Source organism: Arachis hypogaea, chromosome 18 (assembly GCF_003086295.3).
Source record: "Arachis hypogaea cultivar Tifrunner chromosome 18, arahy.Tifrunner.gnm2.J5K5, whole genome shotgun sequence".
Lineage (NCBI taxonomy): Eukaryota > Viridiplantae > Streptophyta > Magnoliopsida > Fabales > Fabaceae > Arachis > Arachis hypogaea.
Genome location: NC_092053.1, coordinates 126,642,534 through 126,658,022, shown reverse-complemented (window position 1 = coordinate 126,658,022; position 15,489 = coordinate 126,642,534). Strand labels below are relative to the sequence as shown.

General features: G+C 35.4%; 1 protein-coding gene and 1 long non-coding RNA gene across 13 annotated transcripts; both read right to left on the bottom strand.

Annotated features, from left to right (window-relative positions):
* Positions 1-5,107: 5,107 nt before the first annotated feature.
* On the bottom strand, positions 5,108-10,601 carry LOC112771012 (mRNA-decapping enzyme-like protein). Of its 12 annotated transcripts, none has more exons than XR_011875975.1 (15): positions 10,238-10,601; positions 9,977-10,107; positions 9,828-9,862; positions 9,503-9,611; positions 9,359-9,421; positions 9,204-9,266; positions 8,936-9,070; positions 8,478-8,642; positions 8,336-8,376; positions 8,184-8,233; positions 7,799-7,885; positions 7,173-7,270; positions 6,574-6,650; positions 5,619-5,793; positions 5,108-5,470 (listed from the first exon to the last, which is right to left on the bottom strand). XR_011875975.1 is itself a non-coding variant. In XM_072224385.1 (15 exons), the coding sequence occupies exons 10-13, from the start codon at positions 8,200-8,202 to the stop codon at positions 6,623-6,625; spliced, it is 300 nt and encodes a 99-aa protein (XP_072080486.1). In that variant the 5' UTR covers positions 8,203-8,233; positions 8,336-8,376; positions 8,478-8,642; positions 8,936-9,070; positions 9,204-9,266; positions 9,359-9,421; positions 9,503-9,611; positions 9,828-9,862; positions 9,977-10,107; positions 10,238-10,601; the 3' UTR covers positions 5,108-5,470; positions 5,619-5,793; positions 6,574-6,622. The 12 variants fall into 12 exon arrangements, 4 of the variants coding, with proteins under 4 accessions (XP_072080486.1, XP_072080483.1, XP_072080484.1 ...); XR_003186879.3 differs by having other exon boundaries at positions 5,619-5,744; XR_011875972.1 differs by having other exon boundaries at positions 5,619-5,744; positions 9,503-9,655; positions 10,238-10,532.
* A 3,227-nt stretch (positions 10,602-13,828) lies between these two features.
* Positions 13,829-15,085, bottom strand: LOC112772396 (uncharacterized). Its single transcript, XR_003187485.3, has 2 exons — positions 14,581-15,085; positions 13,829-14,394 (listed from the first exon to the last, which is right to left on the bottom strand). It is a non-coding gene; the product is annotated as an uncharacterized lncRNA (long non-coding RNA).
* Between the last annotated feature and the right edge of the window lie 404 nt (positions 15,086-15,489).

The window sequence follows — 15,489 nt, the reverse complement described above, 5'->3', positions numbered from 1 at the left end:
GGAAAAAAGAGATAAAGGTCGATACTGATCCTTTTGATGCTGAAGCGAATTTTCCTGAACCCTATTTCATAGGGGTAAACATGGCTGTTTTTATGTCTTTCGAGTTTGATTTAGCTTTGGGGATTTTGAAGGGAGTGTTTGACAAGTTTACCTTGGAGTAGGTGAGGGATTGTTGGAAATTTTTATGCATAAGAAATTAAAGGATCGAGATATTTCTTTGTGCCCTTAATGCAATGATGTATTTGATGCTGAAGGTGCAGCCATTTTCAAGAAGGAAAGGATGAAAATAGAATTAGCTCATAAAGAAGAGCAAGTTCGTCAAAGACATCCTTCTTGACACCAAGAAGGGCAAAGTTCTCAAAATCTTTAAGAGAATTATTCCCTTTCAATGAATCATTCTCAAGAACTTCGGGCTCAATGGATTAAGAATTGTCATGAGTTCCGTGATCGAGAAGTGCAAGAGTATCAACAACGCCAAGCTCAAAGGGGCTATCAAGGATTCAATCGTGGTCGTTACCTATATCCTCGAGGAAGAGTAAGAGGAAATAGAGGTAGAATACACTTTTGTTGAGTCACATGTGACAAGCCATCGACTTCTGTGGATACGGGAGTAACACCTTCTGTCCATATGAGACTTATCCAAAAGGAGTTCCTTCTCCAGCAAAGGGTAGTAAAGGTAAATTTCTCGAAGCTAATCTTATTAAACCTAATGAAAAAGATACTGATCTTGATGAGAAATATTTTGACGAAGGTGATGAAGAGATGGTTAGCACAATCTCCATTATTCCTACAAAGTATTTGGGAGAATATGAGAAAAATCCAAGTGAGGATTATGACTTAGATGATGAGGAGGCTTTTGTGTTCATTTGTGAGGTTGAAGAGGTAGGGTGTTTCAAAAGGCCTACAGAAAAGCAAAGGTCACACCTTCTACCATTACATATTCGCGACATAATGAGTGGCATATGTGTTAACAAGGACTTGGTCGATGGGGAAGCGGCAAATAGTTTATTTCTATAAAGGATGTTAAACAAGGTTGGGAAACATTTCAATGATTTGATTCCTACTAATATTTCGGTAACAGGCTACAGTGAAGTTTTGACACCAACAAATGGGTTGGTTTCTCTTCGAGTTCACATTGGTTCTTCATCTCGAACCACTTTATTTGTAGTAGTTTCTTCAAAGGCCAGTTATAATGCATTACTAGGCCGAGATTGAATCCATGGTGTTTGTAAACCCCGTAAAATTAGCAAATAATTAATCAATAAATTAAATTTTAATAAAAAATTAGAAATGTAAATTTTATAGTAAAATAAGATAGAGCTAATTAAAACAAGAATTTTGACACTAATTTTAAAAAATTTGGCCCAAGATTGGACCGAACAGGCCGAAACGGCCCCAAGGCCCAATTCAACCCAACCACACTCAATCAAACACAGCTTCCCTTCCTCCTTTCACTTTATTCACGCTAGAAACATTTTTGGAGAGGGGAAGAAGAACTCAACCCTTGCTTTGATTTCAAATGCCCATATCTTCTCACTCCAAGCTCCGATCGCCGCACCGTTTGTGGCCACGCGTCCGCAGCGTCGAACTCTACAAAGCCCGATATGAAGATTGGTATGGAACTTTTCATTCTCAGCCTCTCTTTCCCAATTTTCAAAAATTATATAGAGTGGTGTTGAGATTTTGGTTCTTTGATGTTATAGGATCCGAATAACTTGAGGAAAACATTCACTCTTGCTTATATGGCGCTTGGGTAAGGTGAGAATTCTAGAACCTTATCTAATTCCTTAATTGAGTATGTTAGGTATTGAATTTTGGGTATGTATGTGTGATACATGTGAATTAGGTTTGTGTATATATAAATTGGAGCTTGATTGTATACATTGGAGGCTTGGTAGAGTTTGGCTGTCATTACTTTGGAGATTTTGGATCTTTGGGGCTGTGTTTGGTGCCTTGGTGGTGTCTCGGGTTATACATGGAAATCGGCCAAGGTATGATTTAGGTTTCTCGTATTTAATATATAATGTCTTGTGAAAACTTAGGCTAGGTGACCATAGGATATGAATGAATGCATGTGTATGTTACATTGTTTAATGCCTTGAGAATAATTGTGAATTAAGTTAGGAGTTGGATTTTGTTTGATATTGGGGATGAAGTATAGAATGGTATATGATGCTTCAATGATTATTGGTAAGGTGATAAAATTGAATAAGCATATATGATGAATGATTGATGACCTTGTTAGTTAGTTGAGGAAATTTATGTATGAAATGGTGTAATATTGAGGAATGGTTGATTAGGGTAATGGTGGTGCTGTAAAGGGTAAGTTGTGGTGCTATTTGTATGAGTGGAATGTGGTTTTAAATTTGATTTTGGTAAAAATAGAGGTTTAAGAACTTTGGTGAAAAACTAGATTTTGGTCGAATTTCGGCAAGCCATAACTCGGCTTCTGGACCCACAAACTGTTTCAAACTTGTTTTATACAAAAAATTGGGTCCGTTAAGTTTACGCCGTTTGAAGAACGGAAGAAAAATGTTTTGAAACAAAAAAATTATGCGCGTCGGAAATTCGGTGGGCAAAATTGAAATTGCGTATGCGAACACTGCACGCGACGCGGCCAACCCATTTCGGTTTGGTGTTTTAAGGGGTTGCGTGCGCGACCACCTGCACGCGACGCGACCAATCCCTTCGGGTTGAGTATCTCGCATATGCGAGCCATGAATTTGAGGGGTTGTGTACGCGACCACTTGCACGTGACGCAGCCATCCCTTTCGGGTTTGGTTTCTTGTGTACGAGAGCAAGAGGATGCGCACGCGAGCAAGAAAAAATCAGTCCTTGCGCACGCGAGCAAGGTGCTTGCGTACGCAACGCCCCTGTTTTCAACAAATGAGTTTTTGTGTTTTAAAACTTAATTTTGAACCTCTAAACTTCTGTTTTTACTCTTTTAGCCTTAGATCATAGTAGTGAGCCTAATAATAAGATGAAGCTAGGAAATAGAAGTGACTTGGGGGTGAAACAAGGTTGAAAAATTAATAAATTATATATTGAAATGTGAATACTTGGAGTGTATATGGTGCCATGGCTTTAATGATTGATTGTGCAATGATTATGAATATTCATGAGGCTTATACACTTAATTTTATCTGAGATACGAGTTTCCTTGGGTAAAGTACCGTGGCTTGCCACCACGTGTTCCAGGTTGAGACTCAATACTCTGTTGACCCTACGTCGTAAGGGACTAAGGGTGACCGAGCACTTATAAATTCTCGGGAAGGTTAACCCCCATTGAGTAAATTATATATATATATATATATATATATATATATATATATATATATATATATATATATATATATATATGAATTATGAATGAGAAGATAAAAAGTTATTCATGGACTCATGGGGATGCGCGACGAGGGACAGTCCAGGGTTTAGCAGTTGGACTTGTCGGGTTGGCTTGATAACCGACAGATGAGACTCACCAGCCCTAGGACAGGCGTACATCATATGCATATTGTTTGCTTTACTTATTTGTGCATTAATTGGGAATGCCTAAGTGAATTTACTATGTTAATTGTTATATTGCTAATTGCAATACCTGTATACTAGCTGTGTTTGCCCTTGCTTGCTTGTTTGTTTGTGTGGTATCACTGATGTTGGGAGGTCGGAGGAAAGCCGAGGAAGTTAGGGAGTTTATTCAAGTTTAAGGTCTGGTTTAGTTAGAATCTTAGAACACCACCCGTTTCTGGTTTCTGTTTTAGTCCTTTAAGTTTTATAATCTGAGTGTCGGCGTTCTAGGATTGCCTTTGGCTTTCTCGAGACCTTATATCTTATGTGCGTGGCACCTTTACCATGCTGAGAACCCCTGGTTCTCATCCCATACGTTATCGTTGTTTTCAGATGCAGGTCAAGAGGCACCTCGTTAGGCGTCCGGAGTTCTGTAGCGAAGTATATTTTGGGACTTTATTTTGATGTATATTTTATATATGGTCGTATGTATGAAACTCTCCGAACAACTTATTATGTTTTGTACCTCTTAGAGGTTTAAGGAGAATTAGAGTTTTATTTATGTATTTTGGACCTTGGGTTATGTATATATGTATGTAAATATTCTCCAGCCAGCCTTAGCTTCGCAGGCTGAGTTAGAAGCTTGATATTTGTACTCTTGACTCTCTACTCTTGTCTTTTATATATATGTTAGTGAACTATAACTTTTTTCATACGCAAGAAATCCTTAATCTTGAGTGTTGCACTTTTAATTTCGCGATTTTGTTATTCTTCAAGGATCATAGTGTACTACTTTCTTTCAATTACTATACGCATATAAATTTTATTTTAGAGGTCGTAATACCACACCACCTCTGTTTTACGACTTAAGCATCAAGCTCTATGTGGTAGGGTGTTACAGTGTTAGGGTTGTACCTTCGATTGTGCATCAAAGTATCCTTCTTTGGACTGATGAAGGAAAATCTGAGGTGATAACACTACAAAAAATTCTGGTAAAAACGGCGGTTTGAACCGCCATTATTACCAATAATGGCGATTTCGTAAAGCGACGTAATTCTGGGCGCCATTCTGGTTATTACGGTAGTTTTCTGAAAACCGCCACAATTCCCTAGGTTAAAACGGCGGTTTTTGAATAGGTTAAAACGGCGGTTCGAACCACCGTTATTTCCAGGGTTAAAATGGCGGTTCTTGGATAGGTTAAAACGGCGGTTTGAACCGCCATTATTACCCTGACAGAATGGCATTTTGGTTGGTTAAAACGGCGGTTCAAACCGCCGTTATTTCCAGGGTTAAAATGGCAGTTTTTGGATAGGTTAAAACGGCGGTTTGAACCGCCGTTATTACCTTGACAGTTGCATTTTGGTTGGTTAAAATGGTATTTTTGAACTGCCATTTTTACCCTGATAGTAGCGTTTTGATTGGTTAAAATGGCATTTTTGAACCGCTATTTTACCCTGACAGTGACATTTTTTATCGCTTAAAAAAATAATTTTTACCGCCATTTTTATCGAGTTAAATAAATAATTTTATGATTAAAATTTCACAATAGCAAAAAATCATAATCCATAAATGAAATATTATATAACTCATAAACAAAATATTAATATAATATGTAATTTTTATTATTGAAAATCAAAAGTAATAACTCCTATACAAAACCTTGTCTTACTAAACTTGCCAAAATACAAACATTGCAATAAACACTAATCAGTCAAATCTACCCCTTCCAGTTCCCTAAAATATGTTAATATCTAATAATGTATTTAAACCATCTAATAAGTGCTGTCTTTTTCATCTAATACAAGACAAGTAGCTTAGCTAAGTGATGATGAATAAGATTTGGAGGCCAAAAATTTCCTCCTTTTGTAATTAACTTTAAAACAAGCCTGCCTTAGTTTCTTGGTCTCTTGTGTGAGTTTCATCCCAGGAACTTGCTCCAACATCTTTGTTTCTTGCTCCAACACTCCAAGCACCAACACAAATAACAAATAAGCTTTCAGCGCAGTGAGAGGTAGACAACAAATAATCTTAGAAATAATATCCTTACTAAGACTGCTAGTTAATCTTCTTATTATTTTTGTAGATAACTAGTGAAGTGAATGCCTACTAACCTCAACTTAAGGTGACTCTAAACTTGAAATTGACTTCAAATTGTGTTGTATTTTAGAGGTATTACATCGTTCAGGAGAGCCAGAATGAGCAGTGACACACTCCACAGTCCTAAACCCTTTTTCTCTCTGAGTGAATGAGAACAGCAGCAGAAATCAGATACAGGATAAGTAATTTCTGCATTTTTCCATTTTATATAACAAATAATGAGGCCTTGTCTTATACAATAACAAGAGTTGAAGAATATCTAAACCCTGTTTCACATGAAAAATTATTACCAACAGATTCATATTAGTTAAAGCAAGTTAGTTAGTTATCTAAATAATCAAACAGCTCATTTACATAAGAACACTGAGACACACTATCTGTTTTCAATTAATTCTTTTTAATACTTGATTTATGGTTATTTGATTAGTAAGAATGTTAGCAAAATTGTGTGCAATATCAGCAGTATTTAATAAATGAAAACAAGCAAAGTAGCAGCAAATATAATAAATATAAAAATAGAGAAATTTAGCAATGCCATTCGAGAGGACTACATTAAAACCAACCAAGATTCATCAAAGAATTAAAGAAAGAATAAATTTTATAACCTAAAACACAACTCTTCCCTCATCCCATTAAGCATAAAATTTCTTAAATCTATGAGCAGGAAAAAAAAACTTACTCAAATTATGACTCAACATGAATAATTTTCCAACAAAACCCAGAAATTGCACAGTAATTAGGAAGCTCAGAAGCCATGGTGAGCGATATTCTCAAGAAACAAAACAGTAAGGAACAATTAGAGAATGTTGTGCCGTGTTGCAAACCAAATCAAATCAAATTGAGCTCAAAAACGAACAAAGTTTCAAACTTTGATACAACATCATGATGTGTAATAATCATGTAAAATATAAAAAAATAAAAATAAAAAGAGAAAAAACCTCAGAAACAATAAAGGGTAACTGAATTTACCTGCAAAAGGGTTGAAGATTGATGATTGTTTGGTTTTCTGTTTCTGCGACTACAATGAAAATGGAAATTTGGAACAACTGAACAAGAACAAGGAACAGAAAAACCAAGCAAGTTAGTTAGTTAGTTATCTAAATATTTTAAAACATATATCTAATGTCTTCTCAAAAATGGCTATAGTGGTGCAATATCTAAATGAGAGTGACTGGTTATAGAAGAAAAATGGCCACTAGGAAAATAAAGTGGATGCCATTGCAGCAATGCTATTATTTGTTGTTTCCACATTCCCAAAAATACACATAATATTATTTTATTTAACGGATCCATTGATGCATATAGGATGATGAATCCTTCTCATCATCATGTTAATTTTTTACATAATTTTATTATCACGTATAATTTTTTTTAATCTTTTACTTAAAATATGAGACTTAAACAAACTAAAATAAGTAACATTAGAAAATAAATAATAAATATAACAAAAAATCACATGTAATGAAGTTATATTAATGATTGATTATTGATGTATCCATTATTGTAGTGATAAGGGTATGCATGCATGCCTATGAGATGGTGCAGCTAAATAGATAAAACCAACTAACCCAGTGAACTTTAAAAGCTTCACTGCCCCTTGTATTTTAGCCTCAGCTTCTTTTTCTATACCCATACTAAACCATATCCGGTGACAGAGGTGAAAGATCTGCATAATATGAAGCAACAAAGGAAAAATGCATTTATCATCAGATGTTAATAATTAAATAATCAGCTTGCATTTTGGGTCAAATGAAGAAAAGGGAAAGTAAAGACAGAAGAAGAAGAAGAGAAAGAAAGGGGAGGGGAAAGGCTGTAGATAATGCATTAACTATTATACTGGTAGAAGATAGCGTGTAAGAAAATGGAAGAATGTAAAACTAGGTATTGTTTTAGCAGACAACCTAAAGTGTCTACAAGGTAGAATAGATGCTCTGAAGTTTACAAGTCCACAAGACAAGGAAAATCCCTTTATAGTTCATAATATTCTAACTGGAATGGGAATTTTAAATCCATTGTCACATGACAACCACTTATATAGGCCAGCTGAAAATAGTTTGGTAAAAGTAAGAAATAGTGAACAATGTTTTAATTTAAATTGCAAATTTCTAACAGGGATACAGTTCTACCAAAATGACCGCAAAACCATTTAAGATGCTGTCTTCTTCACATTCATCTTCATTGTAAAACCATATACCATTAACTTCTTGAGCCGCATTCCGATATAATAGGTATGGCTTCTTAAGTTCATACTCAAAATCCAATAGATTTTCTACTAGGTTGTCTGTCAGAACAAATATTACAAAGAAAGTTGCAAATCAGAAAACTGATAGCACAAATCAGGCACACAGATGAATGAGAGCAGAGCACTAGTACATTTATATTTCTCCAAACAATGAGGAAATAATAAATCAAGCACTGCCAAAAAGAGAATATGCGATCTACAGCAACAATAATGCAAAATATATTTGAATGATTGAATCTATCCAGCACTGAACATTAATTAGCATTTAGCAGTTAATCTTGGAACTAAAAACACCACAAAATGGATTCAATTAAAAAAAAGAAACACAAATCCGAACCTGTATTTTGTCGATTCATGACAATGAACTGAAACTGAGGCTACACATTCCTGAAAAATGCAAAATAAAAAAATAAGGGAAATTGGTCAAGGATCAAAGTGCACATGAACTGAAGCATATGGAAAGAGGAAGAAGCAATGTTCATTGATGACCTCTTGACAACAAATAGAGATCCTTCGACGTCCTTACGAGTCTGGAAAAAAGAATACATCCAGAAATTGAAGAAACGAGATGAGAGATTATAGAAATGTGTCAAGAGAGAGAGAGAGAGAGAGAGGGAGGGAGAGAACGGACCCACTGATTAGTTTCAATGTTGAATTCGTAGAAAGAGACATGAGCGGCGGTGAAAAGAATCTCGGCGATGAAGGGATTGAAGCGCTGGAGGACAGTGAGATTCAGCACCTTGGTGCTCTGCCTATCCAGATTCGGCATCAGTTTCTTACTCTGACTCTGCGACATCTTTAGCTCACAACCAAAATAACAACTTATAAGATGTACAAACTTATATATACAACCAGAGTATTGGAAAGGGTAAAATCTTACAGGTTTGAAATTAGAAATTTAATAACAAACTAAGTGAACTACTGGACCAAAGTTGGCCATTGAAGCCCCAGCACAGCATTCATTGCCATATGAGGATAGAATGAAGTGAAAAAGTATACTAAAACTGAAAACAGCAGCGTTGCTTTAAATTAAAAATAGCAGTCATATTAGTTAATACAAACTGCAATTGGTGTAGGGATTGGATTCACCTTTTTCTTCTTGACGGATTTGAGGATCTTGATGATGCATTTTTCATTATCGGTGGAGTGAACGCCCTCAGATCAAAGACCTCATTGTATTTCCCTCTTCCCACCTTCCTCACAACCTCGTAGTCATCTTGCTCCCTGCAACTCATGAACTCAATTTTTTAAACAGACATTAAATAAACAAAATAGGAATTCAAATTGATGGGAAGGTAACTAAAGCAAATTCATTCCCTTCTTTCCTACTTTAAGAAGAATAGATAGTTAATTTTACCTCCCTGTAAGCATGAATGCATTGAAGAAGTGGCTCCTTAGCCTTGAGGTTACTTTTTCCTTCCTGCTTTGCAAAATAACACCAGAAATTATTAATGTATCTCATAAAAGTTAAAAGTTAAATCCTTGCTTATGTACTAAGGCTTAGAATCTGACCTGAATTTCCAGCAGTTCTTGCTTTGCTACCTCCACCGATGATAAAGTACTGAATGATTGCAGCTGTGAAAAACCACAATTCTATTTTAATAGACATGCATAAGAGAAGAGGAATAGTGGATGCACAACCAATAAAATACAGACCAATATGAGCAGCGCTGCTTGAGCTTCCTTTCTGGAATCTCCCGGTGCACTGTGTTTCTTCAACTTGTCTTTTTGTTTCAATATTCTATCTAAATATTAACGTGCAATCCTGAGACGGAACAAGGAATCGGAGAGAACATCAAGGAACAGCCGCTAAGTTCCTCAAAGCATGAACATAGATTAATGTCACATAAATTATCGTTAAGTGCATTATCATTAAAACCGCATAGTAACAAAGAAAGGATAATTGGAATTAGAAAAAGAAACAAGCCTAAGATAATTTGATTTAGTTTTGATATTCAAAAAATTGTTCCCAATTTTTTACCTAAAAATAAATTGAACAAGGAAGAAAATCAAAACCTGAAATTAAATAAAATAAGTAGCAGTTAGCATAGAACAATCAAAACCTAGAATCAAACGAAATAAGGTTGATGAGGAGAAGAGAAGCTCGAAGAATAGAAACTAATAGAATACCTAGCAAATCGCATCAATGGAAGCAAATGTACCATCAGAGGAGAAGCATTGATGGACATGACACCGATGGAGGGGAAGAATCATTGATGGAGGAGAAGCTCGCAGAGCAGCGGCGATGTCGTTTTTGAATTCTGCCACACCAACACAACTCTCACACACATAAAACAAGGAATCGAAAGAATAGTAATAATCAAGAGGAAGTAACAAATCATGAATCAAAAGAAGATGAAGAAGAAGAGGATGAGAATTTTGTATACAAACCTAAAAGTGAGAACGGACACGGAGAAGACGAGCTAGGGTAAGAAGCTCACACAACATAGAGCGCAGAAGTTCGATAGAGGAGAAGCTCGCATCAATGGCAGAGAAGCTCACAATAATAGAGGAGAAGCTCGCATCAATAGAGGAGAAGAAGCCACTGGAGGAGAAGCTCGTTGCTCACGCTCTCCTCTGCGATTTGCAATTAGGTTTAGGTTGGGTTTTCTTCTAACAACAGTTATTACTGCCAAAATCATTAAAAATGTCCTTCCCTTACAAATACATTATGGCGGTGACATAAACCGCCTTAATTCATGAGTATTGTGGCATTTTTATGAAACTGCCTTAATATTAATGACATTTTAACCAGTTTTTTTTGTAGTGTAAAGGCAGATGAAAGCCTTTATATTGAACAAATGCGTGTCGATTTTAAAGTATAAATGACAAGATGAAACCTCTTAATGTCGATAGGATGCTTAATTATTACAACTGTGAAGGTTGTTTTTTGACTTCAAAGGGGCTGAATGTGAAGCTTCGACATCCAAAGCTTGATTACACTCCTAAAGGATGGGAGTAATTGATCTTTTGTTAAATAGTTCGATTGTGTTTTAAAATGGTTGATGATCAAGATGTGTCAAACTATTTACTTTCTTTAAAAAATTATTTAAGTAGTTTTTTCGCAGCATGTTGTTTAATTTCTAGTGATGATTCTTTCGAGAAAGTTGAGTGAAATAAGGATTCAAATTCAGTAATATGTAATTCAATTGTTAGCACGGTTTTGATTCCTAAAATCGAATCTGGTAGTAATTTACTTTCTGCAGCATGTATTCCCATTCCTAGGTCTAGTATTGTTGGCCAGTTCTATATAGATGTATCCCGAGATGTTTGCTTTGTAACTGACTCGACCGCCGATTTGGCTGATGATTTTGATAAAGTTTGTTTCTCCTCACATGATTCAGTTGATCTTTCTTTTGATTGTATATATGATCTCGAACATTTGGATTTTGAAAAATTATCAGTTAATGATGATCATACAGAAAAGGGATTTAAGTCCCAAGATCCACTCGATGATGTGATGGTGAAGTCGAGTTCGATTGATCAACATCTTGATTATTTATGTCAGGCTTTCAAGACAATGCGTTAAAAAGTTTTAAAAATGAATCTTTTAAAATATGCATTTGGAGTATCTGCAGAAAATTTTTTAGGATTTGTGGTTCAAAAGAAAGGAATTGCTGTCAATCAAAATAAAGCTAAAGCAATTCTCGAATTACCACCTCCAATGTCGAAAAAAGAAGTTCAATCTTTCTAAGGAAAAGTCAATTTCTTTCGACAGCTTATTTCCAATTTATCTGGTCGAACTCAAATTTTTTCTCCTTTAGTCAAACTTAAAGATGAGTCACAATATGTGTGGACGAATGAACATCAAGTAGCATTCGCTTCCATCAAGGAGTATTTGTCCAAGAAACCAATAACAGCTACAGTTCATACTTTGGAACTTTTAAAATTGTATGTTGTAGCTTCGACAAACACTATTGGGTGTATGTTGGCCCAAGACGATGAAGAGAGACATGAGAGAGCTATTTATTACCTAAGTAGAGTGTTGTCTGATATTGAGACGAGATATTCTCGTATCAAGAAATTGTGTGTTTCTCTTTATTACGCTTGTACAAAGTTAAAATGTTATATGAAATATATGTTATCTTACCTAATATTACAGGGACGATTAGGAAAATGGATGCTTGCTTTGACAGAGTTTGATTTGTAGTATGTCCCGGCCAAGGCAGTGAAAGGACAGGTCATTGCAGATTTTTTGGTTGATTGACCAAATAATCTTAATGACCAAGGGGCAAATATTGTCAATGGCGAATCTTGGAAGTTATATTTTGATGGGTCGAAACATAAAGATGGTGTTGGTGTTGGTATTTTGATTATATCCCCGAAAGGGGTTCCATCAAAATTTTTGTTTGAATTAAAATATCCATGTTCGAATAATGTAGCCAAATATGAGGCTTTAATATTGGGGTTAAAAATATTGATCAGTAAGGGTGCATTAGATGTCCAAATCTTACGAGATTCTCAATTAGTTTTAAAACAATTGTTGAAAAATTTTAAATGTACAAATGAAAGATTGCAGAAGTATTTGTTTTATTTCGAAAAGTATTATTAGTTCATATTCCAAGAGTTCGAAATGAGGTTGCAAATGAGTTAGCTCAAGTTGCTTCGAGATATAAGGTTTTTCCTAAAACTTTGGAAAAGCTGGCAGAGGTTCAATAGATCCTTGTGCCCATTGAATTAAGAGAAATCTTGGCAACTGATGAATGGGATGATAATGATTGGAGAAAATCAATTGCTGAGTATTTAAAGAATCCCAATGTTCAGGTTGATCGGAAAATCAGATTACACTACAAAAAAAAAGGTCTATGGTCACAGTTTTTGACCTATGGTCACGGTTTTTCCACCGTAGCCTATTTTGCCGTGGCCATAGACCTATGGTCACGGTTTTTTTTATCTATGGTCACGGTTGTAGTATTCAAATTCTGGCACTTTAGGCCACGTTTTTTTACCATGACCATAGGTTAATCTATGGTTACGCGTAAAACCGTGACCATAGCCTCTATGGTCACCCCACGTTAAACTGTGACCATAGCCTAATCTATGGTCACGGTATAGCTTCTATTGTCACCACTCACCCCCACTTAAAACCGTGACTATAGCCTCTATGGTCACCCTTCCTTAAAATAGTGACCATAGTCTCTGTGGTCACCCCACCTTAAAACCGTGACCATAGCTTATCTGTAGTCACTCCACCTTAAAACCGTGACCATAGCCTATTTTATTTTATGAGATTTAGTTTTTTGTTAAAGCATAATGACATCACAAAATGGTGATAATTACAAAATAAATCTAAAAATGAGAAATTCAGGAAATCTAAATCATAAAAGTTACATTATAAGATAGATATATGTTTAGTCCAAATAACACAAATCAAAATAGAGTGTAATTTATTCATTACATGTAATACCGGATAAAGTCTCTTTTCAAAAAGTATAGAACACATCAAAATATTATATTTAGATAATTTTGAGAGCTTCATGGTATTAGTGTCATCTCCTCTATCTACCTTAAATAATTATGACATAGCAAATTTTGCTTCTGAAGCACCCAGAAGCCTCTCAAATGTGGCTTCTGCTTCAGCAATTCTTCCTTGCTATATCATCATAGAGAGAAACCACCAGGTGTTATGTGAAGTATGGAAACCAGAGAGATACAAGAATGAAAACGCAATGAAGAGAAGTAAAAAGGAACATTCAAAAGCTACAAACACTAGGTAATGAATGATCTTCTGTCTCACTGACCAGTGAAGATCAATACTATTTTATTTATATCTGACGTTGACAAGGCTAGAGGAGTAAACAGAACAGTGTTCTATTCACGCCCATAAAAGTCAGATTTTAAATAGAACAACGAGAACAGGCAAATAAGTGAAGAGAAGATTTCGAGAACTACAAATCATAGGACATATATATTCTTCAACGTTTTTACTGACAAACTTAATCCAACACTAAAATGAGAGAGTAAACAGATACAACAGCAACATAACAAGGCATATTCAAGATTTTATTTATTGACCCAAAAAAAAGCTTGATATCAAGCATACATTCAAAGGCAACATAAGAGGAACTCTTAAACAATTTGTATTATCAACATTACAAATTTCATGGGATTCAGCAATAAGTTACAATAAAACGATGAAAATAGAAAAAATTTCATCTAATATTAGCTGCCAACCTTGTATAACCAATGTGGACTCTTTGCATAGAAGATCATTCCCAGAGCAAGTATGCCAGCAGAAAAAGTAGATGCCCCGAAACAAACCCGCCACCAGGGGCCCAAAAAAGGTCTATTTAACATCGCGTATGACTAGTAATAAGTATAAAATATGATTTCAAATTTAAATCATACCATCCAGAGATTTTTTTACAGGGATTCCAATCAATAAAGCTCCCAATATGCCAAGGCAAGTTGCAATCTGGATTAAGGTTCCATAGGTTCCCCGTACAAAAGTAGGAGAAGCCTACCATCCACCAAATATTGTGATCTCACGAATAATCAAGTAAATTTTCAGCCTACTCAATTATGCAGATGCAACCATATTCATACCTCTGTCAAGCAAAACACAACTAACACATCAAGCACAAAGTGAACGGGTACATTAAAACATTAAACCTATCAGATTTAAAGTTATCAGATTACAACTTAATAGAACCCTAAAGCTCAATTTGGTTTTTAGCTTAGGAATTTGGTACATTTTTTAGTGAAGGAGTCAAAGGAAGAGGGAACAAACATACCTGAGCATGCAGACAGCGACGGAATGGAGCAAATGGCGGCAACTCCTCCCCCTGGGCCACTGGCATGCGTTCTCTTCTCCCTCTCTTCTTCAATGGTGAGGCGACGACGACATTGGACGATGACGGCGTCGATCTTGACAACAGCAGTGACGTGCGATGATCCCTCCAGCGACTGCGTGGATTACGGTGGCCCCCCTCTCTCTCTCCCTCTCTCTCTCTCTCGCGTTTGGCTGGACGACGTCCCTCTCTCTCAACATCTCCTCCCTCTCCTTCTCGATTCTGACAACGACGACGTCGGCGGCGACGGCGACGGCGGCACCCAGCCTTGCCGGTGCCATCACCTCCCTCTATTCTTCTCCCTGCGCCCTCGCTTTCTCTTTTCTTCCTTCCTTTCCTTCTTTCTTTCGAACCGTGGGTAAGGGGATTAGGGGGTAATAAGGAGTGAGGGATAGGGTTATGAAGCCTAGCGTGTGTTTTGAATTTTAGGGTTAGAATTGATAATTTTAATCAAATTAAGGTATAGAGTATTAATTTAAGATTTAATTTAATTTTTTAAAAAAATTTAAAAATATTATTTAATTATTAATTTGCTAATTAATTTTTAATTAAGTATTCTAATTTAAAATTTTAATATTTAAATTAAAGCATATAAAATTTTTATTAATTTTTAATTATTAAAATTTTTAAATTTTAAATATATGAAATATCCAAAATTATAAAAAATATATAAGAATTTTAATTAATTTAAATTCAAATTATCAAAACCTAATTTAGTTATAAAAATATTTTTGAATAGTAATTAGGGTTAGGATTAGGATAATGTAAAAATTTTTATAAAATTAGAAGATAGAATAGTAATTAAAAATCAATCATAATTTACTTAAATTATTTTAAAAATATAATATTTAT